This window comes from Chiloscyllium plagiosum, chromosome 31 (assembly GCF_004010195.1).
Source record: "Chiloscyllium plagiosum isolate BGI_BamShark_2017 chromosome 31, ASM401019v2, whole genome shotgun sequence".
Classification (NCBI taxonomy): Eukaryota; Metazoa; Chordata; class Chondrichthyes; order Orectolobiformes; family Hemiscylliidae; genus Chiloscyllium; species Chiloscyllium plagiosum.
In genome coordinates, this window is record NC_057740.1 from 24,591,821 (window position 1) to 24,608,891 (window position 17,071).

A 17,071-nucleotide genomic window follows, 5' to 3' on the forward strand; every position below is an offset into this window, starting at 1 on the left:
GTGTGAGACACAGTGAAAGACATAAAGTGCATGAATCTTTATTCAATTTCCACCACCAGGAAGATAGGAAAACACCCGAGTGGCCAGTGACAAACACTGCCCTTCACATCAAAGGGCAATGCTGTGAATCTCCTGGTTGTTTTTTTTGTGTGTGTGCAGGAGACAAACCTTTTCTTTTATTTTGATTTTTTTTGGGCAAGCACACCTGTTTTGTTTTCTTTTTAATCCCTTGGTTTTTTTTTCTTTTTTTGTTTTTTTTTTCTTTTTTTTCTGTTTTATTTTTATTTTTTTTTAAACCCCACACTACCACCTAAGTGCGGTAGTGCTTATTTTATCCCCAGCACCCATGGTGTGTGTGTGTGTGCAGGTGTGAGACACAGTGAAAGACACAAAGTGCACAAATCTTTATTCAATTTCCACCACCAGGAAGATAGGAAAACACCCGGGTGGCCAGTGACAAACACTGCCCTTCACATCAAAGGGCAGTGCTGTGTGATCAAAACAGTGAAGGGGAGGGTAGGGACTAAATCAAAATAGAGTTGGAGACAAACCTTTTCTTATCTGTCAGCCAGAGCTCCCTGATTGGACTGGGTTAATAACTCCAATTAGGGAACTCATATTGTATGAGATCCACCTGGCTGACCTTATTGCAATCACTATGATGATGCTAGCATGAACGTGTCTCATAAAGACATAGAGGCTGTGAGACATAATGCAATCGTAGGAGATGTGTTTTTATAGATGAGTTATTAAATAAAGGCCCTGTTTAGCTGTTCAGATCCATTATCCCCAGTGTGCTAATACTTATCCCTCAAGCTGTCCAATGGCTGTGAAAAGCAATGTGTAATGGCAAGCCTTTAGAGTCATAGAGTTGTACAACATGGAAACAAACCCTTTAGTCCAACTTGTCCATGCTGACCAAGATATCCTAAGAGTCTAGTCCCATTTGTCTGCACTTGGCCCATGCTTCTCTAAATCCTTTGTACTCATATACGCATCCAGGTGCCTTTTAAATGTTGTAATTGTACCAGCCTCCACCACTTCCTCTGGCAGCTCATTTCATACACACACTACCATCTGCATGAAAAAGTTATCCCTTAGGTCCATTTTATATATTTTCCCTCTCATCTTAAACCTATCCCTCTAGTTTTGGACGCCCCTATCCTGGGGAAAAGACTTTGGCAATTCACCCTATCCATGCCCCTCATTATTTTATAAACCTCTACAAGGTTACCTCTCAGCCTCTGAAGCTCCAGGGAAAACAGCCTATTCAACCACTCCCTATAGCTCAAACCCTCCAAACCTGGCAACATCCTTGTAAATCTTTTCTGCACCATTTCAAATTTAACAACATCTTTCCTATAGAAGAGAGACCAGAACTGAACGCAGTATTCCAAGGTGGCCTAACCAAAGTCTTGTACAGCACAGCATGACCTCCCAATTCCTATACTCAATGCACAGACCAATAAAGGCCACTTTACCAAACGCCTTCTTCACTACGCTGTCTACTTGTGACTCCACCTTCAAGGAACTATGAAGCTACACTCAAAGGTCTCTGTTCGGCAACACTCCCCAGGAGCCTACCATAAAGGGCGTAAATCCTTTTTTTTCTTTAATAGTGGATTGGCAGTTAATTCTCTTCACTAGACATGGATTTTCAAGTAAGAATTGCAACTCCCACGCTGTGATGCCAGTTGAGTTCCCAATTCCCAAACATCACTGAATAAACCTATAATTCAGGTCCAAAACCAATAGCAAATCTAGTTGAGCCATGGAAGCAGCTCAGTTTGCATATCATATCTCTCAGGTCAAGATCCACTTATCTGGATTGCTCAGTTCCATTTCCATTCAACACTGATCTTGTATCTTCCTTCGCAGTCATTTATCTGGAACTGAACCTGATCAAAAGAGGAACCCATTTACAGTGAGGAAGTGCTGCAAATGCTAGAGATCTGAAACAACAGAAACAACACTTTAAATACTGTACATTCAAAATAAAAAGCATAATATTTAAATGAATCTCTTCATCACAACAAATGAAGCCTCCTACTGGAAAGATTAATTTATTTTAGGTGCTGACTTGCTTGTTGCGTGCTTCCATCTAGTTTAACTCATGTACAACTTTGATTTAAACAAGTACAGTAGAGAAACCATGAGGGTCCAGAATCTCAAAGTGTAAAAGTTCTAATTGCTTAAAAAATACATTTATAGTTTCAAGATTCTAATAGGGTTGGCAGCCTGGCAACCTGTGAGTGCTCATGCTGGTTTTGGAGGAGCTGCTTGGTAGCTGTCATCTGTACACAGTATGGTCAGTGGTTCTCTGTCTTGCAGAAATGGAAGCTTTCTGGCAGTCTCAGATAACAACTTAATAACCTCATACAGGAAGCTTCAGTCAACTCTGGTTTATGATGCTTTCTTGTCACCAATGTGCTCACTGATCCGATTAAGTGCAGAGCAAACCTCAACAAAATCAAGCACCGTCTCTATGACAACAACTCTGACAAAAAATGAAAGCTGGGGCTGAATATGATGCACTTAACTTTTCAAGAACCATCAAAGTGTACAATTCTCATTGTCACATGACACCATGGCATCAGTGGCAATATCATTCCACTATTTTGATGTGGTTGCAATGTTATTAAATCCCAAGTAAAGTCATAGGCAATTTCACAACACTTCAATATTCATGTGTATTATGCAAATTTAGAAACAAAAGGAGGATAGAACTCACATTTAGAATTTATTTTCATGTCCTCATAATGTCCCAATATGCTTCACAGCAAACAAATTGATTCTGAAATATAATTGCTGTTATTTACATGAGAAAGTGTAGCAGCAAACTTTCACAGGATCATTTCTTCAGCAATAAGATGAATGGTCAGTGAATTTGTTTTGATGGTTTTGTGTTTTTTCAGAGGGATAATTGGTAATCAGGAGAAAGAGCTCCCTGATCATCTAATGGAATGCCTCAGAAAACCATTGAAAGAGGGAAATAAGACCAACAGACATCAACTTTGAAATTGAAGAACTGCACTAAAATATCGGTCTAACTTAGTTGAAGGCCAAGAGTTGGACTTGAATGCACAGAATGTAAAATGTTGGCTATGAATTACTTCCAAAGAATGAGCTCACAAGGTGAATCATAATCAACTTGTACACACACACAGACACACACAGAGACACAGACACACAGACACACACAGAGACACAGACACAGACACACACACACAGACACAGGCGCACACACACACAGACACACACACACACAGACACACACACAGAGATACAGAGACACACACACACACACATGCACAGACACACACACACACAGACACCCTGACCTGCTGAGCATTTTCAACACTGTTTTTATTTCAAATTTCCAGCATCTGCAGAGTTTTGCTTTTATGAATTATTTCTGTTAAGTAAGGGACACATTGTCAAGGTCCAGTTTCTCAGTAAATAAAGAAAGAATAAAACTCCACCCTCCCCCATTCACTTTTATTACATTTCTAACTCGTCCCAGTGCTGATGAAAAGCCATTGGCCTGAACAGTACTTTGTTTACTCTCTCCATAGGTGCTGCATAATCTGTTGATTATTTCCAGCATGTTTTGTTCTCATTATTAAACATTGAAATTCTCCTGCTTCTGTCATTCAATTCATAGAATCACATTGTGATCATTAACAATTCTTTAGTAAGTAATATCATCACAATTATTTCGTGCGTCTGTGGGATATAGGTAAAGTAGTGTTACTCCTGCAATTATAATTACTTATACAAAGTAAATGAACTCACACCAGTGTGTAATTGTTTCAGCCAAGAGCTGAGTCAACAAGAATGGAAACTATGTGGAGGAAATACATAATTGTTTTTGTATTAGCTAAAATTGTATGCAAGAATGAAACGTGACTGCAAAACAATGGAAGATATTACAGTTGAATAGATAAGATGCTGTGAGGGGAGGAAGTTAAGCTAGATACACCTGTACAAACAGTAGGTATAAACATCTGTTTCCCACTTTTACAGAAACACAGGAACAAACCCCAATTAAAAGGGTCATAAGGATCAGTATGGTAGGGGAAGGTGCAGATGGAGGGAGTAGATAATGATGAAGAAAGAATATGCCTAACAATGACCCACAGCGGGATGAGGTCAAACGGCCTTGTGAGGCCAGAATAAGCATTTTGTCACAGACAAAGCCGGATAAGGCAAGAGATAAACAGGAGTAATGGGTGCCAGTCTTAGGGAAGTGGAAGATGTAAACGGGGAGGAGCAATGAAAAAAAAAGAAACCAAATTATATAAATATCATGTATTAATTGAATTTAGTGTGAGTGTGCCTTGCCTTGTAGACAATGGACATCACGCCCTCTTGCAAGAGTAAAATAAAGGACACTACTGATTCAGATTTTGCTCGGACTGCAATTATTGAAGTGTGTGAGCTTTATTTCTCGCAAGTCCAATTTATTTTACTAAATTAGCTTAGAGAGCAGGTGCAAGTGTTGAACTTTCATTTGGCCTGGCAATTCTCTTCTTCGTGGCATTTTCTCCTCTACCCATTGATGAAAATATTGCGCAGGAGAAAAGCTTAGCCAAGGTTCAATCTAAACAATTTGTCAACTTTCAGTTCAAGAAATCATCCTCTGGTTTTCAAAAAGTACAGCTACCTGGTTAAGAACAATAGATTATAGCAGGAAGTGAACAATAGATTATAGCAGGGAACTGAGACAAACCTTAACCCCCTTGACTAACAAAGTAGTCAAAGGGTATCGGGGGTGCACAAGAAAGCGGTGTTTAGGCCACAATCAGATTAGCAGTGATTTTATCAAAACGCAGTGTATTTGAGAGCAACGTTCCTTCTAATCTGTGTGTCCAGACAGCATCTCTGACATACTGGACACACCAATCAGTGAGCTTACCTGCCGATGCATTGAATTCCGGTTTCAGAAGTCACTGCCATACATGGACCTTGGAGGTCCACATTCCAAAAAGCTTGAGCGAGTATTGCTCAAGAGGCCAAATGGCCTACTTCTGTTCCTAATTGACAAAGTTGTATTAAATGGACAAGTGCAGATGTTCTTTTTGCAACATCCCAGTATCTTACACGAGCGGCGTTTGGGGAAGCATGAGAGGTTTGTGAGGGTGGGGCAAAATTAGATTAGTTTGTTTTCCACAAGTTTAGTTAAGCAAATATATTTGGTGGAATTGTTATATGGGCTTGCAATCGCCTATCTTTTAGAGTACAATTTAGGAAAACATTTCCTGCTAATAAACTCTTTGTATTCATTATTACATTGCTCTCAACTCTAGCTCTGAGTGATTCAATGTTAACAAGCCAACCAAAATGTAATTAAGAAATATCATAAAATGTCAATTAGTATGGCACAATAACCAATAAAAAAGGTATGCCTGCTTCCATTTAGAAGCTCCATTCCTTGATCCTATTACAAAAAGTTAATGAAAGAAAAAAGAAAAGAATATAGGCTCTAGGCCTGCCGCCGTTTAATCTCCGATCTCAGTTATGAAAATGCACTCAGTGCACAGAAGCAAAGATTTTTCTCCATTCTCCAACACCATGAAAATTCAAAGTACAATGCAAAGTACTTTGCATTGCAAACACCATGAATATGCAAAGTACAATGCTACATTGGGCTAAGTCACCAAAGGAATATATGAAAATGCAAAGTAAAGTCAAGGTGTATTATTGGTCTATTACCAGAGGAAACTTGTTTGCTTCCTGACATAACTGTATCTGACTGGTTAGTGTTTTACATTGCCACTGATGCAGTAAAGTGCAAATACATTCCATACAGAACCAGGTTACAGTTTGCAGTTTTAGAGAACATAATTGTGAAACATAATTTTTTTTTGTTATATTGCAACCATTTTAATAAAGTGCGAATACAGCCTGCATGTTCAGTCCCAAAAGGGATTTTCTGCTTAACATGTGGATGTTGCAAGGTTCATGAATGAACTACACTTCCAAAGTGAACGGTAAGAATATTAGTAAATGTTGAAACTTGTTAACACCTCAAACAGTTGCGAGGTTAAAACAGGGGATCTCAGTTACTTTTGTGGTATGGTGGTTTAACAGACAAAACTTGCACATCCGCTTCACCAGAAGCTTGGGTTGTTCTGTGTATTTATGTGTTGGTTCAGTTATGTTTTGGTACAAAAAGCTGAAGTTTATTTAAAGAAGAAATATATCAATTGCTCATTTTATGTGACTTTTGTTTTGCATTACACAAAAAGCTTTCCTGGTTACTGACAGCCTCTTTTGTTTTTAACGATCCATCGGTACAAGTCTGTTGCATCTTGCAAGGTAGCTTACATCAGAACTTCCTGATTTAAGAAAGAAAGTCTGGTCAGTTTTAACGAGAGAGGAATAAAACACCACTGCCTCTTTTTTTTTGTCACACAGGCAAAGGTTTGCAGCTGTGATGAGTGGAAGCATCTCAGACTTGGATTTGAGCAGTCCCTGCTCACAACAGCCAATCTCAACTTCACAAGACTCTGCAATATTCAACTCAGAAGAATCCATTAGTAGTATAGACTCAGACTGCAGGATCTATGTTAATCTGGGTAAGATCTGCCTAAATTAAAAATAAAAGTCTTATATAGTGTAATCTATTCCTTTGGCGACACTGCGGGGCTGTATAAGATAGTGTCAACTGGAGAAGGATAAAAGCGAACAAAAGGTTGAAATGTGATTTTCAATTTAATAAACATAAGTTCAGTTCTTTAATTGCTGTGTGCCGCAACTACAGTTTTCTTTGATCATTGCAGTATTAGTTGGCATGAGTATAGGTTAACAGCTAGCACAGTGAAATAAACAATTTTCACTCCTAACTTTTCAATACCTGTTGAAATGATAAGATGGTTTGTAACTAATAAGAAACAATTCATTTGAAGAACTTGTTTAACAGAAAGCAAATAATTGATTGCTCATCTCGCACAGCAGTTCTCCAATATTATACACTGGACTATGTGAATATGGGAACCTATACAAAGATTATTGAGGAACAAAATGGTACTAACTGGTATTAAATGAAGCAGAAACAATCTGGGATGGATTTCACATTCTTGCTAGAGGTTTGAAATTGGTGGACATGCAGCCACGGTGGATGGCCTTCCTGCCCACACCTGCCCCTGCCACAATTACACCAGTGTTGGGGGTGGCATGCACAGCCCACTCTCCAGTGAGACAAGTGAATCCTTTAGGTGAACAATTAATGGCTACCTCAAGGCCTCATCTAACGACCACTACCCAGTATGAGACAGGCTGCGCCACCAGCCTGGTGGGGGTGGCTAGTGGGTTGAGTCCTGTATTATCTGGAGGGATCCCCCCGAGGTGTACAACCCAACGCCCCCCCACCCCCACCCCATCCCCCCAACACAGTGGTAGTGTCCCTGCCTCTGAACTAGAAGGCTTGGGTTCAAATCAAATCCCACCTACTTCAGATATGTATCAAATCACATCTGAACAAACTGATTACAAATGATCTGCCCTCTAGTGTTGCAGTGGTGGTGTCATGACCTCTGGACTGGGAGGCCTGAGTTCACATCCCTCCTGATGCCAGAGGTGTGTATGACAAACTCACAAGATGTCTCTGTGGCCATGATCAATTATCGGTGCCATTTCAATGAAAGTAATCTTGCCACAAGATTAATTGATTGTGCATATTTGGTACTCTGATATCATATCCCATTCAGACACAGTCTACTTTTTAGAACGTATAAGGATTGCCCTGGAGCCTCCAAGAATTAAAGATTGCCCTCTCTGTAAGAAACCCTAGGATAATAATCAAAGGAACATAGGACCTATTTTTCGTCTTTTTCCTTGAATGTTTATTTATTAGTTATAATAAGATTGGAGATGCTGAGGGAAAAGAAAGCCAGGTGGTTGGGTAGAGCTGTTTGAGACAGGAATCATGATAAATTCTCCAGGAACATGTCAAATTAGAATTAGCAACCGCAATAACTCAGGAAGCCTGACTGGAAAGGGATATTGTTTATTGTTGGAAACCAAAATACAGCCACTACTCATGGCACACATGGTCCAGTCCCAACACAGGACAGACAGTTCTGTGGACCCATCCCTGAGTCAGATTCATAAAGGGCTCATCGAATGATTTCCTGTTGGATATGCCATTTCCTGTTCTGAAGGAAACTCATATCCAAAATACTCCATAAAGAGATATATTTCCTCATGGGTCTTGTAGGGGTTAATAGATCTTGGGGGCCTGAGGGTTATCCCCGTGTCCTGTGATGATAGGGCCTCTTGCATCACTTTGCCCATGGCCCCATTCCTGTTGCTTTCTGGGTCTGGTCAGGGGTTGAGATGGACTGTATATAATCAGTAGGTTTATGTCTCCTCTGTGAAGACTATTGAAGAGTGACTGCAGAAGGCTCATCCTCAGTGGTAACCTCTAAATGAGCTTCCGCTGCCTCCATCTCTGAGTCTGAGCCCTTGTAGTCCTCAGGCCTGGCTTTCAAGCTTTTACTGGGTGGAGTTTCTCATCAGCAGGATGTCATTGGTGGTGTGTCTGTTGAAATAATTGCTTCTGTGGAAGGTTCCCTCTGGCAGAGGTGGTCAATGTGATTTTTGTGGTCTTCTCCACAGTTTCAACCAAGTTTTATACTGGTCCCCTTTGTTTAAGGATAACTCCTGGGATCCATAGGATCATTGAAGCTTGTTCTGTGAACCATATCTCCTACCTTAAAATCTCTGTCTGGCTTTTGCCCATCATGGCCTCTTGTCTGGGCTTCTTGATTTTACTGAACCTTGCCGCCTAAGTTTAGGAAAGTCAGGCTAAACCTAGTCTAAAGGTGTCAGCCCATCAATAGTTTCACTGGGACTACTCCTGCCATCATATGTGGCTTTGTCCTATAATTAGAAAGGCAATGTACAAGCTTTGTTTCCAAAGACCTTTCTTGTGTTGCTTTCTGGGTCTGGTCAGGGGTTGAGATGGACTGTATATAATCAGTAGGCTTATGTCTCCTCTGTGAAGACCATTGAAGAGTGACTGCAGAAGACTTATCCTCAGTGGTGACCTCCAACTGAGCTTCCGCTGCCTCCATCTCCGAGTCTGAGCCCTTGTAATTCTCAGGCCTGGCTTTCAAGCTTTCTCGTGTTACATTTGAATAGCTAGATTCCCTGCTCAGAATGGGTGGTAGGATGTTGTGTGGATGTGCCTCCCCCTGTTTGTCCTCATAAAGGTCTGAAATACCCCGCAGTAAATGGGGTCCCATTGTGTGTTACAAGGACCTTAGATATACCATGCATACTGTTATAACATGGAAGGTGAACCCCTCTGTTAATTAACCCAAACATCCAGAAAAACTTACCTCACCTCGTAATCTGTTAAAACGTGACTAACAGAGAACTCCCAAGTTCCATTATTTAAAGAAAAAATATCAATTTATTTTTCTTACTCTAATAGTGAACATTAAACAAAATAACTATTCACAAATCCAAGCCCTCCTTTCTCTGAACTGCTTACTATCTGACTCCAACTCTATAACACTAGACTGTTCCAATAAGACACTTATTAAAATTACATTAATCTCAAAACCACACCATCTCTGTCTTCTTCTGTGTCTTACCTCTTCCGGCTGTTGATCTCCCTGAGTCGTCTTCTTTCTTTTCACTGCGAATAGGCTTTACATGAAAAAGGTACCTTTTGATAAAGAGGGTTTTTTTTTACTTCTTTAAGAGTACCATGTTAAATGGGCATTTAGCTCTCTGGCAGTCTCTCTCTCTATGACAGTTGCTATCCCCCTAATTTTCAAAATGCCATTTTTATATCCCCCATAAATTCTTGTAATTTGATTGGTTTTCAGGTGTCAAAACAATCAAATTCAAATTCCATTGGCTTCTGGTATCTTGGGCATAATTTAAACTCATTGGTTATAGTTGAATTGTTGTCAAAACAACAACAACATAGTGGGCGGCACGGTGGCACAGTGGTTAGCACTGCTGCCTCGCAGCGCCAGAGATCCGGGTTCAATTCCCGACTCAGGCGACTGACTGTGTGGAGTTTGCACGTTCTCCCCGTGTCTGCGTGGGTTTCCTCCGGGGGCTCCGGTTTCCTCCCACAGTCCAAAGATGTGCAAGTCAGGTGAATTGGCCATGCTAAATTGCCCGTAGTGTTAGGTAAAGGGGTAAATGTAGGGGTATGGGTGGGTTACGCTTCGGCGGGTCGGTGTGGACTTGTTGGGCCGAAGGGCCTGTTTCCACACTGTAAGTAATCTAATCTTAGGTATCCATTTCACAGCCAAACATTACATACTTTCAATTTTCCAGTGCATTCTTGGACTGCCATCGAGTCATATAGACAGGGTGCTGGTAAGTTCTCAGTTCTGGAAACCATTCATTCTCTCTTAAAGGTACAGAACACGCCTTCAACTTCATAACAATGCTAAAGGATTGGAAGAGGGCCATGTGGTGCACTTCAATCCAATCTAAATGGGCATTGATAAGGATTAAGAATATACATCCCATAAATAGTCCTGTGAAATTTGCATATACTCATACCCAGAGTCTCTCTGTTCAGTCCCAAGAGTGCAGTGAGGCACTCTTGGGACCACTTGACTAGGTTTTTGATATCCATGTCTATGCCAGGCCACCAAACATAGCTCCTTGTGGGTATTTAAATTTTAAAAGTTCCTGGGTGGCCAGGACTTGTGCAATTCTTTAAGTATTGGCCATTGATGTGGATGTGGGACAGCCATCTGGGTTGCTACTCAACTCCTAATATTTGAAAGTCCCACCAGCAGCCTCACTGAACTCTTCCATAGGATATCTTTGGGGTCCACCATTTAGGATGATAGGTCATAGGTTCATCAAAGTAGAGTTTTCTTTGGTCCTGTATTTGCTTCACAGTTACTGGTAGCGTGTCCATGAAGTTCAAAGTCATGATGATTTCATTCATTTTCAGAGGTGAAGGTAGGCTGGTGGGTAATGGCAGGTGGCTCGAGGCATCCACATTGGCTATATGTCTCCCTGGATGATGCTCCAAGGTGTATTCGTAGGTACCTCATAGCAGAGTCCAGTATTGGATCTAAGCTGGTGTGATGGGAGATTGCCCCTTCTTCCTGGAAGAGGTTTGTGATCAGTTACTATGGTGAACTGTCAATGCTATACATACTGGTGGAACATTTTCAGTGTGAATACCGTGGCCAAACTTTCTTTCTCAATCTGGGCATACTTCCATTCTGCCTCTGCAGTGGTTCATTAAACATATGTGATTGGACGTTTTGTCCCATCACCACACCAGTGCTTTTCCAATGGGAGAACCATTGGAGGTTACAAGGAGAGGTTTCAGAGGGTCATAATGAGCTAATATATTTGTTGACAGTAATAGTTGGTTGACATTTACAAAGGCCTTCCCTTGTGGCATTTGCCATGACCATTTCTGAATGTTTTTAGCAGGACATGGTGGGGTGCCAACAGAGTCACCAGGCTGGGTATGAATTTCCCATCGTACTTTATGAGACCTAGAATAGACTCCAACTCTGTTTGGAGTCAGAGCCCTTTTTATGACTTTCACCTTCACTCTGACAAGGTTTAATCATCCTGGTCAACTCTGTACCTGAGGTACATTACCTCTTTCCCTTTTCAGCTGGATGCCAGGTGAAGACGATTGCTGCAAAACCTCTTCCAAGCTCCCGAAATGTTCCTGTGCAGCAGCTCTTGAGATCAAAACTTCATTCAGATAGACCCCCATTCTGGGCACCCCTTGGAGGAGGTCCTCCTTCGCCCTTTGAAACATGGTGCAAGCTGAAGATGCCCCAAAAGGCAAGCAAGTGTACTCATACAGTCCTTGACAGTATTTATAGTGACATACCTCCTGGATGACACTTAAGCTCCAGTTGGAGGTCGGCGTGGCTCATATCCAATTTAGAAAATATGTGATTTCCCTGGCCAGCTTGGCACACAAGTCTTCAATGTGTGCCATCGGGTAACTGTCTAAGCAGGAAGCTCTGTTCACCATCACTTTATAATCCCCACAGGAACAGACCGAGTTGTCAGGTCTCAAACCTGGGTCCACTGGTGTGGCTCATTCAGCAAATTGCAGTTGGCATATGATGCCAAGTTCCTCTGGATACTCCAATTCAACCTCTAGTTTGACACATCTGGCATAGAGGACTGACCGTACCTTGAAGTATTTCAGTCATACCTCTGAACCTACATAGATCTTGGTCCTGATGCCTCTTATCCTCCCAACTCTCTCTTGGAATATTTTGGGATATACCCCCACAAAGCAATTAATAAGTGATTCTCCTTGGACCTCGCAGGGTTTATCACAACAATCTGACTTATAAAACAACCCTTTAAATTATTTTCTGTTCTTACAGTTGTACTGAAAAATTCATTCCATAATTTTATTTCTTAAAAAGAGCCATCTGAAAGTTGGCTTGCCTATTCTGTTTTCTTGCTGGTGTAATTGGGGACAATAAAACAAAATGGTGTAATTTTAAAATATGTAAAATGCACACAATAATGTTCTTCCACTTAACTTGTATCTGGACTATTTTACCCTTTTAGAAGTTTTCTTTCATGGCATAATTTTGGGTGCAGCTAAAAGATAGCTATTAAGATACATGTAGAGATTATATCCAGAACAGAAATTGTGTTTGTATTTGCAGTTGAGGATGTATATCTGTACATCAGAGTCAGAAGGTTCTAGATTCAGGTTCCCTCCATTTTGTGCTGACTTGCTTGCATAACCCTGACGGAGGTACCAACATTCAGATGCCACACTAAACCTGTCTGCCATCTCAATACCGCTAAAAGAGATTATCTGAACACTCATCTCATTCTTGTTTGTAGAAGTATGCTGGGAGCAAATTCGCTGCTCCATTTTACATATTCCAACAGCGGGGTTCAAAACTTCTGAATTCACAGAATCATGAAAACTTGCAGCACAGAGAAGGCCATTTTACTTCTTGTGCCCATGTTTTTTTTTGAAAGATCCATTGCATTACAGTCTTGCAACTCCACCATTGTCCATAACTCTGAAAGTTCCTTATCATCAAACTTTTAAAATTATAAAATCAACTTCCCTAAACTCTTCAGGAAGTATGTTTCAGATCTCGAATTTCCGTGAATTAAGTAAAGGTATTCATTTAAACTAAAGTGCTTTGCAAGATCATGAAGTTGTGAAAGGAATGGCATAATTGCAAATTGTCTCCTTTTGCATTGTCATTTATTGAAATATATATTATATGAGTTAGTGTTTGCCTTGACTTAGTTGCAGCAATGTGATATTCCTACCATCAACAATCAATACCCCAGGCAGATTAATAGACTGAACCTAGACCTGATCTGGAAACTGGTATACTAGTTTCAAATCATGCCAGAGTTTACATGAACGATAAGGTGAATGACTTAATATATGGGGTGGAGGTGCTGATGTTGGAGTGGAGTGGACAAAGTCAGAAGTCACACAACACTAGGTTATAGTCCAATAAGTTTATCTAAAATAACAAACTTTCAGAGGTGCTGCCGCTTCATCAGGTGAAGTGGAGGGAAGTGCACAGGCACAGAATTTAAATGCAGCAAGATAATGGCAAGATAATTCCTGGTAATTGAGAGTGTCAAAAAACAAGTAGAAGTAGCGTGAGTGGAGAGTCGACAGGCTGAATAGCAAGTCTTTGCAGGTGATAAAAAATTTCAAACTTTGACACTTTGGTAAGCGCACTCCAAGGCGGCCTTTGAGATACACAACACTGCAGAATCACCAAGTAGAACCTGATAGCCAAGCGCCGCACCCGTGAGGACAGCCTCAACTGTGATCTTGAGTTCATGTCACGCTACATGTAACCGCACCACACTGTTCTGTGTAAAATCTTAAGACTTAGAAATAGAATAGGAAGCTGTAGAATCTCAGTGTAGTGCTCATCACCCAATCACAGATGTTGTATATTAATATTCCAGGCTGTTGGTTATAGAACTAGAGATAAGTATCGTGCCATCTTCCAACATTTCACCCACTTAATTATTGCTGTGTCCAACCATTGATGCAGTTTTGGGCTAGGAATCACACCCTTTTCTCCAAACTTCTCATAAAGACATGTTGTGGTTTAGACAGTTATAAGGATCATAAACTCAACAACAAGACTAAAGCAATTGGCATACTTTGTGAGAAACATTCATAGACTGTCAGTTGAAAATAGTCAAAATGCCTGAGATAAAGTAAGCAAACATTGTCTGTGGAGATAAGCACGATGCTAAAAACTAACACTGTGTATTAGATGGCAACAGTTACTAAAATCTATTGCTTAAATTGCAAGTAGTTTCTTCACTTTTCCGGCTTTGTGCAATATCATTGGCAGATGGTTTTTAAGAGTGTACATAATTGTATATGACCAGTAAGAGTGCAGAATGGAATAAACATTTTTAAAAAGCAGTAGAAACAACAAAATGCTAAAAGATCTAAAAAATAAAGGCAAATAGAATTTTTAAAATAGAAATTGTTAGATCACATGCAACTTGAAAATCCATAGAAGAATTAAAAGGAACTTATTTTACAAAGAAAAAAATGCTTTGATTCTAGTAAAAACAAAGCATGCTTAAAGAAATAGTTCAAGAAGAATGGAGGCAGATAGGGTGTGAATTGCAAAGTTTGAGATCTAGTCATCTTGAAGACACTGTTGGGGTAAAGGAAGTATGAATGCACAGTTAAGAAACTGGGTTCAAAATGCATTATGGTAAATCAGGATGACTTTGTCAGTACCATCTACATCTCAAAATCAAATACAAAATTGGCATTGTTTTTAGCGAGGACATATGCATGCATGAAAGATGACCAACATCACAGCAGTTAGTAGGCAGCTGCTTTCACATAATTGCAAAACTACCTTTCTTTCAGCACATGGATGTTCACAAGTGATTGTCAGCAGCTATGGTATCGTAATTTCAGGATATGAGCATGCATTGGAAATATCTGGGGTGACATTATCACAAAGTTATGTTAGATCAAAATCTTACGTGGCTATGACAAAGTCTAAGTGGAAAAATGAATTAGATACTTCCTCCTTACTTTAGAATTACAATCCAAATAACAGCAATAAAAGTCTCATGGCTCTGCAAGGCACAGGTATTTTATGTAAAATAGATTTTGAGCAGTTCCTGACAGATGTGGATACAGGATGTGCAAGATTCGAGAGGATCAAATTGTAGGGAATTTAAATGGTTTTAACATTACACCAGGATAGTTATTGGCAATAATGGACTGAGTGACACCCTATAGCTGGCTACATTGACCAGATCCTGCTTGATACTACCACTAGATCCTGGACAAGTTTCCTATTCCTTGGTCTTAACACCAATCAGATTGAAAAGCTCAATATGCACAAAACAGTTTGGATGCAGTTTGCTACTTTAAATGTATAAAGAACTCATTAAATCACATTTGAGAGAAATCTCTCACTCATTTTTACTCATTGCTTTACTGAAACAGTTAAATTATTCATCACACACCTTACTATTGCCACTGAATATTCACATAAACTACTCGGGCAATTATAAACAAAAAATATTTTCAAAATTATTTTGAATTCTTAAGTCAAACTCAGTCAACCTTCTTTGATCAGATAATACTGCATAAAGTTATTTTCCATCTTGTGGCATTGTCAATTTAGAGATATGATCTGTTTCAAAGAATTTAAGTGACTATCACCCACAAGTACAGTTTGAAACTTGGTTAATGAAAGGAAATTTGAAATATATTTTTTTTGCATATTTTCAGAAATTAATGCATGATTTTATCAATACCACAAAGGCTAAATGAGGACAAAATGCTCTCATTAAAATATATGAGCTTGAAACTTAATCATTTTGAGAATGTTTGCTTCTGGTTAGACAAATGACACCAACAAAAAGCCAGCATCGCATTTATAAGGTGAAAAATAATATTTTTTGAGGTAGCACGGTGGCTCAAAGGTTACACTGCTGTCTCACAGCACCAGGGACCTGAGTTTGATTCTACCCTCAGGCGAATGTCTGTACAGTTTGCACATTCACCCCGTGTCTGCGTGGGTTTCCTCCAGGTTCTCTGGTTTCCTCCCACAGTCCAAAGGTGTGCAGATTCAGTGGATTGGCCATGCTAAATTGCCCATAGTATCCATGGATGTGTAGGTTAGGTGGATTGGCCATGCTAAATTGCCCATAGTGTCCATGGATGTGTAGGTTAGGTGGATGGACCATGCTAAATTGCCCAGAGTGTCCATGGATGTGTAGATTAGGTGGATTGGCCATGCTAAATTGCTCCAGGCAAATGCTGGCTAGACAAATTAGCTGTGGGAAATGCAGATTTACAGGGATAGAGTAGGGAGTGTGGCTGGATGGGATGCTCTTTGGAGGCTGATGTAGACTTGATGGGCTGAATGGCCTTCTTCCACTCTCTAGGGAATGTATGATTCCCTCGTTGCTTAGTTTGGGTTTCACATTGTTTCTGTTGGGATATACAGAGGAACCTTGATTATCCAAACAACACGGGTAATAGCATTTTGTTCGGATAATTGAATGCCAGGTAATACCGTTCAGCCAAGCATCGGGACCTTGCGATCTTGTTCGGATAGTCTGAAATTCGGATAATCGACATTCGAATAATCAAGGTTCCTCTGTACGCCATTTACCCAAATTCAGATAGGTTAAAGTAAGTTACCGCCAATACTTTGGGATTCCCAAGTTTGTATGAAAGAAAAACTGGACATTATTCAGACAAGCTAGTTGAAGCACTCAATCATCTTTCAAATGCACCAGTGTATTTCTGTGTGGATTATAGGGTAGCTTTTTCATTAATTTGTTCATGGGGTGAACATTACTGGTTGGGCCAGCATTTGTTACTGACTTGGCCTTGAGAAGGTGGTAGTGAGCTGCCTTGTTGAGATATTGCAATCCATTTGGTGCAGGTCCAACCACAATGTCATGAGGGAGGGAGTTCCACAAGTTTGATCCAGCGATACTGAAGGAATTTCCGGTCGATGCATGGGTAGGCCTCCAATGTGACGAAATAAAAACTTGGATGGAGCCCAAACTCATTAGACTTCTCTTCTTGCACCCT

General features: G+C 40.2%; 1 protein-coding gene across 2 annotated transcripts in view; it reads left to right on the plus strand.

The window, feature by feature from the left end:
* peak3 (PEAK family member 3) overlaps positions 1–17,071 on the plus strand; it is an 85,000-nt gene that overhangs the window by 36,672 nt on the left and 31,257 nt on the right. The window contains exons 1-2 of one of the 2 annotated variants that reach the window (XM_043721177.1): positions 5,930–5,993; positions 6,421–6,581. In XM_043721177.1, coding sequence (XP_043577112.1) covers positions 5,965–5,993; positions 6,421–6,581 — 190 coding nt within the window. In that variant the 5' untranslated portion in view covers positions 5,930–5,964. Of the gene's footprint in view, positions 1–5,929; positions 5,994–6,420; positions 6,582–17,071 lie in introns of those variants that run through there. The other variant, XM_043721176.1, reaches the window with a different exon arrangement.